The sequence below is a fragment of the Stenella coeruleoalba genome (assembly GCF_951394435.1).
Source record: "Stenella coeruleoalba genome assembly, chromosome: 1".
Taxonomy (NCBI): Eukaryota; Metazoa; Chordata; class Mammalia; order Artiodactyla; family Delphinidae; genus Stenella; species Stenella coeruleoalba.
In genome coordinates, this window is record NC_137169.1 from 57,843,137 (window position 1) to 57,856,311 (window position 13,175).

General features: G+C 39.4%; 1 protein-coding gene across 1 annotated transcript in view; it reads left to right on the forward strand.

Moving 5' to 3' along the window:
* Window positions 1-13,175, forward strand: part of IL12RB2 (interleukin 12 receptor subunit beta 2) — a 78,836-nt gene that overhangs the window by 44,060 nt on the left and 21,601 nt on the right. The window contains exon 9 of the mRNA XM_079924835.1: window positions 2,033-2,252. Within this exon, the coding sequence (XP_079780961.1) occupies window positions 2,033-2,252 (220 nt within the window). The remainder of the gene's footprint in view (window positions 1-2,032; window positions 2,253-13,175) is intronic.

The following is a 13,175-nucleotide window of genomic DNA, read 5'->3' on the forward strand; positions in this document are numbered from 1 at the left end:
GTTTACAGCCAAACTGGAGCTTGACATTTTATACAAGCATAACTCAAGGGATACCATATTTATTTGTCTAACTCCTTGGCTCCATCCTCACCTTCTCACTGATATTTGCAACTCAAAACTAATGCAAGGTGGGTCCAAGCCCTTCCCTGCCCTCTGGGAACATTTACTCACCTTTCCAACCCACACCTCTGTTTACTACATCACTGGGATCAGCTGGATTTCCACAGCAGTCTCTAGGTAGGTTCATTGGATCCAAGAGGACTTGACGTTTCCTCCCTTCTGTCAGCACTCTACTGCTGGATTGCTGAGGTGTCTGTGAACAATAATGAGCGCGTGGTAATGCAGGCTGTTTCCCTATTGCCCCTTGGGTTCCTGGCAAGAATGGGGAGCTTTGTGAGCCCAGTTAACTCTTGGGGAGTGCCTTTGGGTGGGGTGCCTGGGATGGGGGTGACAGTCCTCCCTCTGGAGCTGCACAAGGGACAGGGAGGGAAGAATGGAGTGAGAGAGAGCTGAGGGAATGGTCTTCCCTAGCCAGCTTTTGCTTTAATTTATCTTGTTTTTTCTCCTATGACAAAGGGCATGTTTATTAATAACAGTTCAGAACATCACAATGTCAAAAGCACTCACTTGTTTTAATCCACACAATGGGCCTATGAGATCAGCTGATGGACGTTTGCAGCGCTAACTTTCTTGGTTCTTGCCAGGACACAGGATGTCTTCTAGGGAACGGCTGAACGTGCGCCCAAAAATGCCCCCAACAACATGGCATTCACCCAGTGTGTTGACCATGGTTTATGACCCAGTCTTGGGCCTTGTGGATCCAGAAGGGTACCTAGGGCATGATCTGCATTATTCAAGCTCCTAGAGCCTGAAATATAAAAAGCTGGATGTTCATGCATTAATTTATAGTGAGAATTGCAGCTGTTGGGCCAACCAGAAGGCTTGAGTCAGCAGATAGGAGCATCCTCTCCCAGCGTGCTAATTATTTCAGAAGCCAAATTATAATCAGAAGGCCAATTTTTTCACTTTAAGTGAAAAATACAAATTTTAAGTGAACCAGATGTTCACGTTAGCCCAGGCTCTCCTGACAGATAAATGACGATAAATGACATAGGAAACCAAATTATTAAAAGATTGCTTAGGGAGCAGAGAACCAGAGAAAGGGGCATTTGCCAACCCTAAGGTGTGTCTTTCAGCGGCTTGAGGCCACCCCACACCCCATGGAAGGAAGAGTCTTGTCAAGAAAACTGTGATGCTTAAGTCTGGTGAGCAATGCCTTTCTCTCCCTGCACTAGGCATGGACAGGCACTGCCAGCACAGGCCTTGGCAACTCCCCATTTCCAATGCTTCTGCTTCCCATGGTCCTTGTCCAAACAGGGTTACAGTACAAATAATTAGTTTTCTGCTTACTTTCTGGGATTGTTCCCAAGTCATCTCAATTGGAATTCTTGCAGTTCCAAAACTTGTTAGTCACACATTTATAAACAGTGTCTTAGTTTCCTAGCACAGATGGCTAATCCAATTCACTAAGTATGGATTTTACTAGTTTAGCTCTTAGAAAGCTTGTTTTTGATTTCAGGAGCAGCATTGCACTTTCTATGTAAAAATATATACGTGTGTGTGTTTCACAAATTTGGAAATGGAGACTCAGAGGATCTGAATGCCTTGCCCAGGGTCACACAGCTGGTGATTGGTAGAGCTGGAACTCAAACCCAGATCTTCTGAGTCCAGATCCCTCACTTGTTCCATTGAATGTAATTGAGTTTTCTCCTGTTAGGAAGTGTCACTTTGAAGCAAGAAAGGAAAATCAATATGTTTTTAAGAATTAGCTTTAAAAAATGTTAACTGATTTTTTTTCTAAGTGGCAGGGCTGGGTGGAGACATGAAAGTGTGCAGTGGAGGAGATGAGAAGATGTAAATAAAAAGGTCACTCCAGTGTAGCCACCTGCTGCTGGTAGTCATGAGGTCCTAGCATAGAGCATCCAGTGACCTTGTCTGAGAGTACATAGTAAGGAGATGTGTTTTGTTGCAGAATCTGAGTCTATCAGAGGCAAAAGGAAAAATCCTCCACTATCGAGTGACCTTGCAGGAGGTAGCAGGGGGGAAAGCCACACTACAGAACATCACAGAACACACCTCCTGGACCTGGGTCATTCCCAGAACTGGGAACTGGGCTGTGTCCGTGTCTGCAGCTAACTCGAAAGGCAGTTCCTTGCCCACTCATATTAACATAACGGACCTGTGTGGGGCAGGTAAGTACCAAATTTTCTTTAATATTACTTGAAGGAAATTGTTTTACTAATCTCTTATCTCCCTCAGGTCCAGCTCAGGGCCTGGTATGAGTAACACAGGAGTTTAGAATTTGGAGTCAACAGCCTTCAGAGGCCGTCTGAAATTTCCATTTAGCCAGTGAGTGTCCTTGGACAAGTGAATTAACACCTCTGAGCTTCAATTTCCCCCTCTCTAAACTAGGGATTTTATTACCTGAATTACAAGTCATTGTGAGATTAAATACAGAGACTAATACGTAGCAGGTGCTTAATAAATACTAGTCAAGGAAATATTCATTACATTAAATTGAACGCTCTTATCTGGCTCATTTTTCCAGAAGCAAGAATAATATGTGTTGTCAAGTTCTAGAAAAACCATACCTATAGTCAAAGTATGTTTTAAAACCAATAGTCTTAAAATGAAATTCTGGCTGTTATGGAACTATAGTACAATGTTGCTATAATACAGCTCTTTATTACACAAATTTAGATATGTATCCAATTATCTACACTGAAAACCTCCCAACTAGCTGTACACATTTTATAGTTGCATCCCCTGAAAACTAACTTAGGATGTAAGCCCGTAATTCATCAAAAAAAAATAGATATTAAAGCTATTTCTCAAGATCTGTATAATAAAAGTATTTCAAGTCAAGATCATTGGCCTAACTTTTTCAAAAAATGCCTGATAGAATAAAACTCTATAATTAGATCCTTCCTTAAAATTCAGTGTAACAGTTTATCCACATGGGGGTCTAGCAATTATCATTTTGAAGAAGCTTCTACCAAAAATGATTATCTTATAGACACTGTCGAACCTTGGTTATATGTCATTTCAGTCGTACATCTGTAAATGTAGAGGTAATATAGTAGATAAAAATACAAATAAATATTGATATAACCTTGGGTTGGCATATGAGTTAGGAATCGCTCTTAGGAGTAAGAGTTGCTCTTACCAAAGGCCTGACTACAGTGACTTATTTATTCTCTTGTATAAAAGAAATTTGGAGGTAGACAGCCCAGGGTTAGTGTGACAGCTTCATAACATTGTGAGGACTCCAGGCTCCTTCCTTCCGTACCCACTGCCAAGTTGACTTCCATCCACAAGATGGAAGTGGTCCAGGATGGCTGCTGGAGCTCTAGCTGTTTCCTTCTAGGCAACAGAAAAGAAGAAGGGAGAAGCCTCAACTCTCCCTCTTCAGGAGTTTTGCCCCAGGTCACACAACAACCCTTGCAGTCATTGACCCTAACTGGTCACCTGATCACACCCAACTGCAAAGGAGGCTCAGAAATACATTGTTTCCTTGCTAAAGAAGCTGAGGAGAGAGTATTTGGTAGGTAACTGGTAATCTCTGCCTCATGTGGGGAAGGCATGAAACCTGAAGGAAAAGATGGATTAACGATAGGGAAAAAAATCTCAAACTTTATGCATAGTAAAGTAAAAAATTTTAAAACACCATAAATAAGGCTTTAAAATGCAAAGAGCAATTTAAGAAAAGTGTATGCTACATTTTTGGTGAAAAGAGGATTGATTATCTGTATATATAAGTTTTCAAATAATACGAGATCATGGGATATGAACAGGCTACTCAAAACATAAATATAAAATAAAAGTAATAATAAAGATATGAAATTTTTAGCCTAGTTAGCAATCAATGAGATGCAAATTTTGAAAAAACATGAGAAATCAAACCAGACCGAGAAAGAGTAAGTAGAATTAGCATAACCTATATTGGTGAGAGTGTGGGGAAAATATACCCTTGTATACTGCTGGCAGGTGTGTAAATTGGTACAACTTTCTTAAGAGAAAGTTGGCAATTGGTAACACTAACAAACTTTAAATATGAACATATCTTTCGATCAAGAAATTTTGCCATTAGAAATGTGTCCTCGGGACTTCCCTGGTGGCGCAGTGGTTAAGAATCCACCCGCCAATGCAGGGGACACGGGTTCAAGCCCTGGTCCAGCAAGATCCCACATGCTGCGGAGCAACTAAACCTGTGCACCACAACTACCAAGCCTGCGTTCTAGAGCCCTCGAGCCACAACTACTGAGCCTGCGTGCCACAACTACTGAAGCCCACGTGCCTAGAGCCTGTGCTCTGCAACAAGAGAAGCCACCCCAATGAGAAGACAGTGCACCTCAATGAAGAGTAGCCCCCACTCAATGCACCTAGAGAAAGCCCATGCACAGCAATAAAAACCCAATGCAACAACAACAACAACAAAAGAAATGTATCCTAGTGAATAATAAGGCATGAGCTTAAAAAAATGTAAGCACAAAAATGTTTGTTGAAATGTTTTTGAAATAATGAAACACCTCAATAATGAAACACCTCAAAGCCTAAATATTTAATAATAGAGGATGGATTGGTTAAATATGTCATGACCCTCACCCACCTTAATCCCACTCCAGCATTAAAGTGATATTGTAGCTATGTTTTTATTAGCATGGAAATATGCACATAATAAGTGAAAAAGTAGGCTTTCAAAAGTATACATGGTATGATGTCATTTAAAAAATATATTTACACAAATACACATTTTAACATAGTAAAAAAAAAATCTAGGAGAATGTACATGGAAATATTAACAGAAACCATATCTACAATATGGTATTACAGGTGATTTTTATATTTAAATTTTTTTTCTTCAATGAATAAGTACTATGTATATAAGTTTTAAAGGGAATTCTGTTGGGGGGAAATTGAGATCTTACCACTGTTTAGTATCCTGCTCTTGTTAAGATGTAGTATGTCAAAATACGTTACTTCTTTAAACCTCACTGCAGATGGGTCTTGAGGATATAAGCTTCTTGAAGTTTCTGGGCCCATTCCAGCTTCTTTATTTAGATTTGGAAACAGCTTCTCAAAATGACACATTCATTATTTTAGAGTTGGCCTCTACATTATTGATTCAACAAAAATTTATTGAGATTACTATATAAGGTAACTGGAATTCACAAGAGGTAAAAAATACAGTCAAGGTCCTACAGTTATATTTTGATATTTTGTCCGGTGGGAGGGATAGACATATAAACAAGTAAACTGCAGTACAGGATAAGTGTAATATTAGAGGTGTGCACAGGGCACTCTAGGAACAGAGAAAAGCTGAAGCATGGGCTTAGAGAGGAGGCTACATGTGAACAGAAACGGAGAGACAAGATGGTGTTAGCCAGGCAAAGTAGTGCAGGTGTGCGAGCGTGAGGGTTTGCTTTAAAGTGAGGTCTGAGCAGGCATATAAGTTGAAAAGGAGAAATGGGGTGGGAAAGAGTTGAAGGTAAAGGGGAAAGGGGATCATTAATGGAATGAAGTTCCTGGGGAGCTGAAAGATGATGGGATCCAATAGCAAAAAAGATGTAAGAGACACACTTCTTCCTCTCATAATGGAAGGTGTTAAATAAGGGTGAGGCTCAATAAGGAGGAGCGTGGAGGGGTGGTAAAGTAGGATATTGAAACAGTTCTCTAGAACTGAGCTGTGACTAAGAGGGTCCTACTCCCAGAAATCTCAAGAGCCTATTGTCTCTCCTAATGCCACACCTAAACCATCCAATAAGAGTAGTTGTGCACCCCAGCGAGACCTGGAGGACAGATTTGCAAACCACATGGTCCCATCCTGGAGCCCTCTTGTCTTATGCAAATTCTGCATGATTTGTAGGAATAGCGTACCATGATTTTTGTCTCCCTCTCTTTCAATATATGTTCACACTACTCACATAAATAGCTTTCCTTCTAGGAAGAGAAAAATAACGCCCCACGAGGCAGAATTATGTTGATTTTGAGAAAGTAGGGACAACTTTGTTGTAAAAGGTATATGCCACAGCACTGCATATCAAGAAGCACTAGAATGATTTTGTTGGTTTATGATGAAAATTGAATGTGTGCTAAACCCACCAGTCAACAAGTAAAACATATTTAATATTTCAGACCAGTCCCTATGCTCAAGAATTCTTGAAACTATGACAAGAAACAGAAAGCAGTACAGCCATAAATAGAGGCCCACACAGATGTCAGAGACTGAGGCCCCAGGAGGTGATGTAACTTGGCCAAGATCATATACACAATTAGTGGCAGAGCTGGACTGAAAAACCAAGCCACCTGTCTCTTAGGTGGGCACTTTTTCCAAATACCTTATGACTCCATAGCTCTATTTAGAAGTTCTCGGTGAAAATGGAGATGGGAAGTCGAATGATAGAGGCTAAAGGAATAACTTTGAAAGGTGTCAGAGAGGTGAGTTGTTAGAGTTCTAAAGGAGAGAGCATGCCCTGGCAAACATGATGGAGAGGAAATTCAGGCTGGTTCCTGCCAAGTGTGGTGACTCAGAGGCTGGGCAATGCCAGGTTGATTTACTTAGCTAACTGCAAAGAGAGCAGTGGTTAGAAAGGCTCTTTGGCTATTTTAGCCCATCATCTGGCAAAGGGTCTTGCAAACCCTAGGTGATCAATACATATTACTGAATGAATACATTTTATTCTCCAAAACAAAACAAAACAAAAGCAAACTTGTGACATAGCCAGAAAATAAGATACCAAGGCAAATGAAGATAAAGAACCAGGGCTGGGGAATTCGAGTTCCTGGCAAGGGAGCCAACACACAGGTTCCAGGCTCTCACCACCAAACCTTCCCTGAAGATAACCACAGGAGAGACAGAACTGGATGGCTGAGTGCCTGTGGATGGGTAATAGTGATGAAGGGGGAGGGCTGAGGTAGCACTTCCTGGTTGCACTCCTTTTTCTTCCCCTTGTTGCCCTGAGATGTCCATCACCTGGGCATTTTTACTATGGGCAGGAAAGTCTGGAGGGCAGGGCAGAGTAACTTCAAGGAAGCCCTGGAACCTGACAAAGAGTGCCTGTGATTTTCTTCTGCCACCCATCCCATGGCCTGGCAATTATAAAAGAGAATAACAGCCCTACCCCCATGAAGAGCAGTGCCATCCACAGAGACATGGGTAGGTTCTGGAGCTGCCAGGTACACCTACGGGGAACAGGAGGCAGGCAGAGCATAGGGTGAATCACTACAGGCTCCCTGGCTTTCCTCTCTGAAAAGCTCTTCCACCCCACCTAAACTTACCTGGAGGAGCATGAGCTCTGGCTAAACTTTCACTCCTCCCCCAACAGAAAAATAAAGGCCAAGGCTGCTGATCAATCCAAGAAAATAAAACATGATCCCAAAGGAGAAAATTGGTAGAAATCTGAGTGGCACAAATTCTGAGAAAGAAAGGCAGCAAATGGGACTACCTGTATGGTAGGAAGTATAACCAGCACAACAGAAAGAGCAAGAGTTTAGAATAAGCATAATAAGTATCCTTAGAAAGATAAGAGAGGATGCTAGGAACATAAATCAGAAATAAGTGGTTGTGGAAAAGGCCCAAATAAAGAGATTCAGTATGGAAAGTTCAGTTGTTGAAATAATGAACTCACCCAATGGGTTGGATTGCAGAAAGGACTCATCTGAAGATTGAAAGAGTACATGGAAGATTGGATGAGAAACTCTTTGAAAAGTCATCAAAAGGGGAAAAGAATTTGAAAAATGAGAAGACTTAAAACACTGAAAGAATAAAAAGAGAAGTAATGACAACCACCTAAAAGGAGTCCCAATAAGAGAAAAAAAGTAAATGAAAGGGAAAAAGTATTCTAAAATATTTATCAAGAATCTTATAGAATGTACTACTCTGATGCAGGATGTCAATAGTGGGGGAGGCGATGTGTGTATGTGGGCAGGGGTGTGTGGAAAATCTCTGTGCCTCCCACTCAATTTTGCCATGAACTTAAAACAGCTTTAAAAAATAAAGTCTATTAAAAAAGAAAGAAGTAATAGAAGGAAAGAATACGAGTGCAGAATGATCAAGCAGGTGTTGCTCCCAAAAATACAAAGATAGATCAGTATCAGAAAAATGCATCATTGTAATTCATTACTTTAATACTGAAAGAGAAAAAAAAGGATATGTTCTTAACAGATGTAGAAAAATATTCAGGGCTTCCCTGGTGGCGCAGTGGTTGGGAGTCCGCGTGCCGATGCAGGGGACGCGGGTTCGTGCCCTGGTCTGGGAGGATCCCACATGCCGCGGAGCGGCTGGGCCCGTGAGCCATGGCCGCTGAGCCTGTGCATCCAGAGCCTGTGCTCCGCGACGGGAGAGGCCACAGCAGTGAGAGGCCCGCATACAGCAAAAAAAATATATATATATATATATTCAGTAAAGCAAAGTTTTTAGTAAATAAATAGTTTTTGTTGTTGTTGTTGTTGGGTGTTTTTTTGCGGTACGCGGACCTCTCACTGCTGTGGCCTCTCCCGTTGCGGAGCACAGGCTCCGGACGTGCAGGCTCAGCAGCCATGGCTCACAGGCCTAGCCGTTCTGCAGCATGTGGGATCTTCCCGGACCGGGGCACGAACCCAGTCCCCTGCATTGGCAGGCGGACTCTCAACCACTTCGCCACCAGGGAAGCCCAAATAAGTAGTATTTTATTACAAATAAAATAAATTTGAAAGCTATGAAGAAAAGAAAACTTTTCAGCTTTGCTAAGACTTTCTACCAAAAACATGCAGCAAGCATCATCGTAATAAAGATATGTAGGAACATTCTCTTTAAAATTACAAGATAAAAGCAAGAGAAAAAAAAAAGCATAAGATTTAATTCAAAGATTGAAAAGAGAAGATATTTTAAGTGTACAGCTAATAAGATTATTACATGGAAATTTTTTAACAAGGGCAATAGACAAATTATTAGAACTCATTAGAGAGTTTAGCAGGTCTGCCAGAATAAGAATAACATAAACAAATTAATACTGGAAAAAGCAGTAGAAAATAAGATGCCATTTAAATTGCAAACTAATAGTATAAAGTGTCTAGGAATTAACCTAAAAAAGAATGCATTAAAACTTTAAGGACGAATTTTTGAAATTCCATTAAAAGATATAAAAGGAGACCTAAATAATTTCAAATAGACAGTATATTTATAAATGGGACAATTTAACATTGTCTAAATTGAGCTATAAATTTAATATAATTCCAATAAAAGTACCAGCTGAAATTTTTGAGGACTCTGATAAACTGATTCTAAAAGCTATATGGAAGAATAAAGTTTCTTGAATACCCAAGACCACTTTGTAAAAAGAAGAGCAAAATGAGGAGGGACTTTAACCACCGAATAGTCAGGTGTCACAGAGCCTCGTAATGCAACCAGTGTGTTCTGGTGAAGAAGCTGACCTAGACATAAACCCATGAATGTGTGGAACTTGGTGTGGGACAGGGATGAAACCACATTTGGAAAAATGGACTCACTGTGTGGAAAAAATAATAAAGTTTATTTCCTTAAAAAAAATACACTTTAGCTAGATTTGGATTAAAAACCTAAATGTGAAAGGTAAAACCAAAAGCCAATGGGTGGAAATGTAGTTTAGTATCTTTGTGACCCCAGAATGGAAGGATTTCATAAACAAGACTCAAAATACACAAACTGTGGATAAATTTACCCACATCAAAGTATGTTTGTGCAACAAACACATCACAAAGTTTTCAGAGATTGAAAGACTGGAGTGAGATATATTTGGTGTTGAAAACTAACAAGTGATTAATATCTAGAATATAAAAGCTATTTCTGCAAGTCAGGAAGAAGACAGGAAACACAATAGAAAAAATGAGTGAAGTATGAGAAGGGGAAAGTCACACAGCTAGTAATATGGGAAGAGAAGTTCAGCCTCATAAGAAATCAGAAAATGAAAATAAAACCACAATTAAATACCACCTTACATGTACCGGATTGGCAAAATGAGAAAGTCAGAAAATACCAAGTGCTGGTGGGGAAATGAGAACTTCTTATGCTTTTCTTGTTGGAGTGTCAACTGACTGACTATTTTAGAGATCACCCTGGCTGTATTTAGTGAAATAGGTGAATTTAGTCTATAATCAAGAAATTCTGTGCATTTAGAGAGAGAGAGAGAGAGTCACTCTTTTTTTTTTTTAAATTGGAGTATAAAATAAATGCAGAGGAAATAGGCAAACTACCTGAAAAAGAATTCAGAGTAATGATAGTAAAGATGATCCAAAATCTTGGAAATAGAATAGAGAAAATACAAGAAACATTTAACAAGGACCTAGAAGAACTAAAGAGCAAACGAACAGTTATGAACAACACAATAACTGAAATTAAAAGTACTCTAGAAGGAATCAATAGCAGAATAACTGAGGCAGAAGAACGAATAAGTGAGCTGGAAGATAGAGTGGTGGAAATAACTGCCACAGAGCAGATAAAGAAAAAAGAATGAAAAGAATAGAGGACAGTCTCAGAGACCTCTGGGACAATACTAGGCACACCAATATTCGAATTATAGGCATCCCAGAAGACAAAGAAAAAAAGAAAGGGTCTGAGAAAATATTTGAAGAGATTATAGTCGAAAACTTCCCCAACGTGGGAAAGGAAATAGTTCATCAAGTCCAGGAAGCACAGAGAGTCCCATACAGGATAAACCCAGGGAGAAACATGCCGAGACACATAATCAAACTAACAAAAATTAAACACAAAGAAAAAATATTAAAAGCAGCAAGGTTTTATATTAAAAGCAGCAAGGACCCACAAAAATTAAACACAAAGAAAAAATATTAAAAGCAGCAAGGACCCACACACTTATGGTCACCTTATCTTTGACAAAGGAGGCAAGAATATACAATGGAGAAAAGACAGCCTCTTCAATAAGTGGAGCTGGGAAAACTGGACAGCTACATGGAAAAGAATGAAATTAGAACACTCCCTAACACCGTACACAAAAATAAACTCAAAATGGATTAAAGACCTAAATGTAAGGCCAGACACTATAAAACTCTTTGAGGAAAACATAGGCAGAACACTCTTTGACATAAATCACAGCAAGATTTTTTTGACCGACCTCCTAGAGTAATGGAAATAAAATAAAAAATAAACAAATGGGGCCTAATGAAACTTAAAAGCTCTTGCACAGCAAAGGAAACCATAAACAAGACGAAAAGACAACCCTCAGAATGGGAGAAAATATTTGCAAACAAAGTAACTGACAAAGGATTAATCTCCAAAATATATAAGCAACTCATGCAGCTCAATATCAAAACAACAAACAATCCAATCTAAAAATGGGCAGAAGACCTAAATAGACATTTCTCCAAAGAAGACATACAGATTGCCAACCAACATGTGAAAAGATGCTCAACATCACTAATCATTAGAGAAATGCAAATCAAAACCACAATGAGGTATTACCTCACATCAGTCAGAATGGCCATCATCAAAAAATCTACAAACAATAAATGCTGGAGAGGGTGTAGAGAAAAGGGAACCCTCCTGCACTGTTGGTGAGAATATTAATTGATACAGCCACTTTGGAGAACAGTATGGACGTTCCTTAAAAAACTAAAACTAGAACTATTATATGACCCAGCAATCCCACTACTGTGCATATACCCTGAGAAAACCATAATTCAAAAAGAGTCATGTACCACAGTGTTCATTGCAGCACTATTTACAATAACAAGGACTTGGAAGCAACCTAAGTGTCCATCGACAGATGAATGGATAAAGAAGATGTGGCACATATATACAATGGAATATTACTCAGCCATAAAAAGAAATGAAATTGAGTTATTTGTAGTGAGGTGGATGGACCTAGAGTCTGTCATACAGAGTGAAGTCAGAAAGAGAGAAACAAATACTGTATGCTAACGCACATATATGGAATCTAAAAAAATGGTACTGATGAACCTAGTGGCAGGGCAGGAATAAAGATGCAGACGTAGAGAACAGACTTGAGGACACCGGAGGGGAAGGGGAAGGTGGGACGAAGTGAGAGAATAGCACTGACATCTATACACTACCAAATGTAAAATGGATAGCTAGTGGGAAGCATCTGCATAGCACAGGGAGATCAGCTCAATGCTAGAGGGGTGGGATAGGGAGGATGGGAGGGAGGCTTAAGAGGGAGGGGATATGAACATATATGTATACTTATAGCTGATTCACTTTGTTGTACAACAGAAACTAACGCAACATTGTAAAGCAATTATACTCCAATAAAGATATTAAAAAATTTTTTTAATATATTGGAGTATAGTTGCTTTACAATATTGTGTTAGTTTCTGCTGTACAGCAAATTGAATCAGTTATACACATATATATATATATATATATATATATATATATATATATATATATATACACACTCTTTTTTAGATTTCCTTCCCATTTAGGTCACCACAGAGCACTGAGTAGAGGTTCCTGTGCTATACAGCAGATTCTCATTAGTTATCTGTTTTATATATAGTAGTGTATATATGTCAATCCCAATCTCCCAGTTCATCCCACCCACCCTTTCCCTCCTTGATAACCATAAGTTTGTTTTCTAATCTGTGACTCAGTTTTTGCCCTGCAGATAAATTCATCTGAACAATTTTTCTAGATTCCATATATAAATGATATATGATATTTGTCTTTCTCTTTCTGACTTACTTCACTCTATATGACAATCTCTAGGTCCATCCACATTGCTGCAAATGGCATTATTTCGTTCCTCTTTATGGCTGAGTAATATTCCATTGTATTAATATATATGTACCACATCTTCTTTATCCATTCCTCTGTCGATGGACATTTAGGTTGCTTCCATGTCCTGGCTATTGTAAACATGAATATCGGGGTGCATGCATCCTTTCAAGTCATGGTTTTCTCTGGATATATGCACAGAAGTGGGATTGCTGGGTCATATGGTAGCTCTATTTTTAGTTTTTTAACGAACCTTCATACTGTTCTCCATAGTGGCTTTACCAATTTACATTCCCACCAACAGTGTAGGAGGGTGAGAGAGACACTTTTGCACAGGCACACATGAGGACATGCTAGAGAATGTTCATTGCATCCTTGTTTGTGTTGGCAAAAAGTTGGAAGGAAG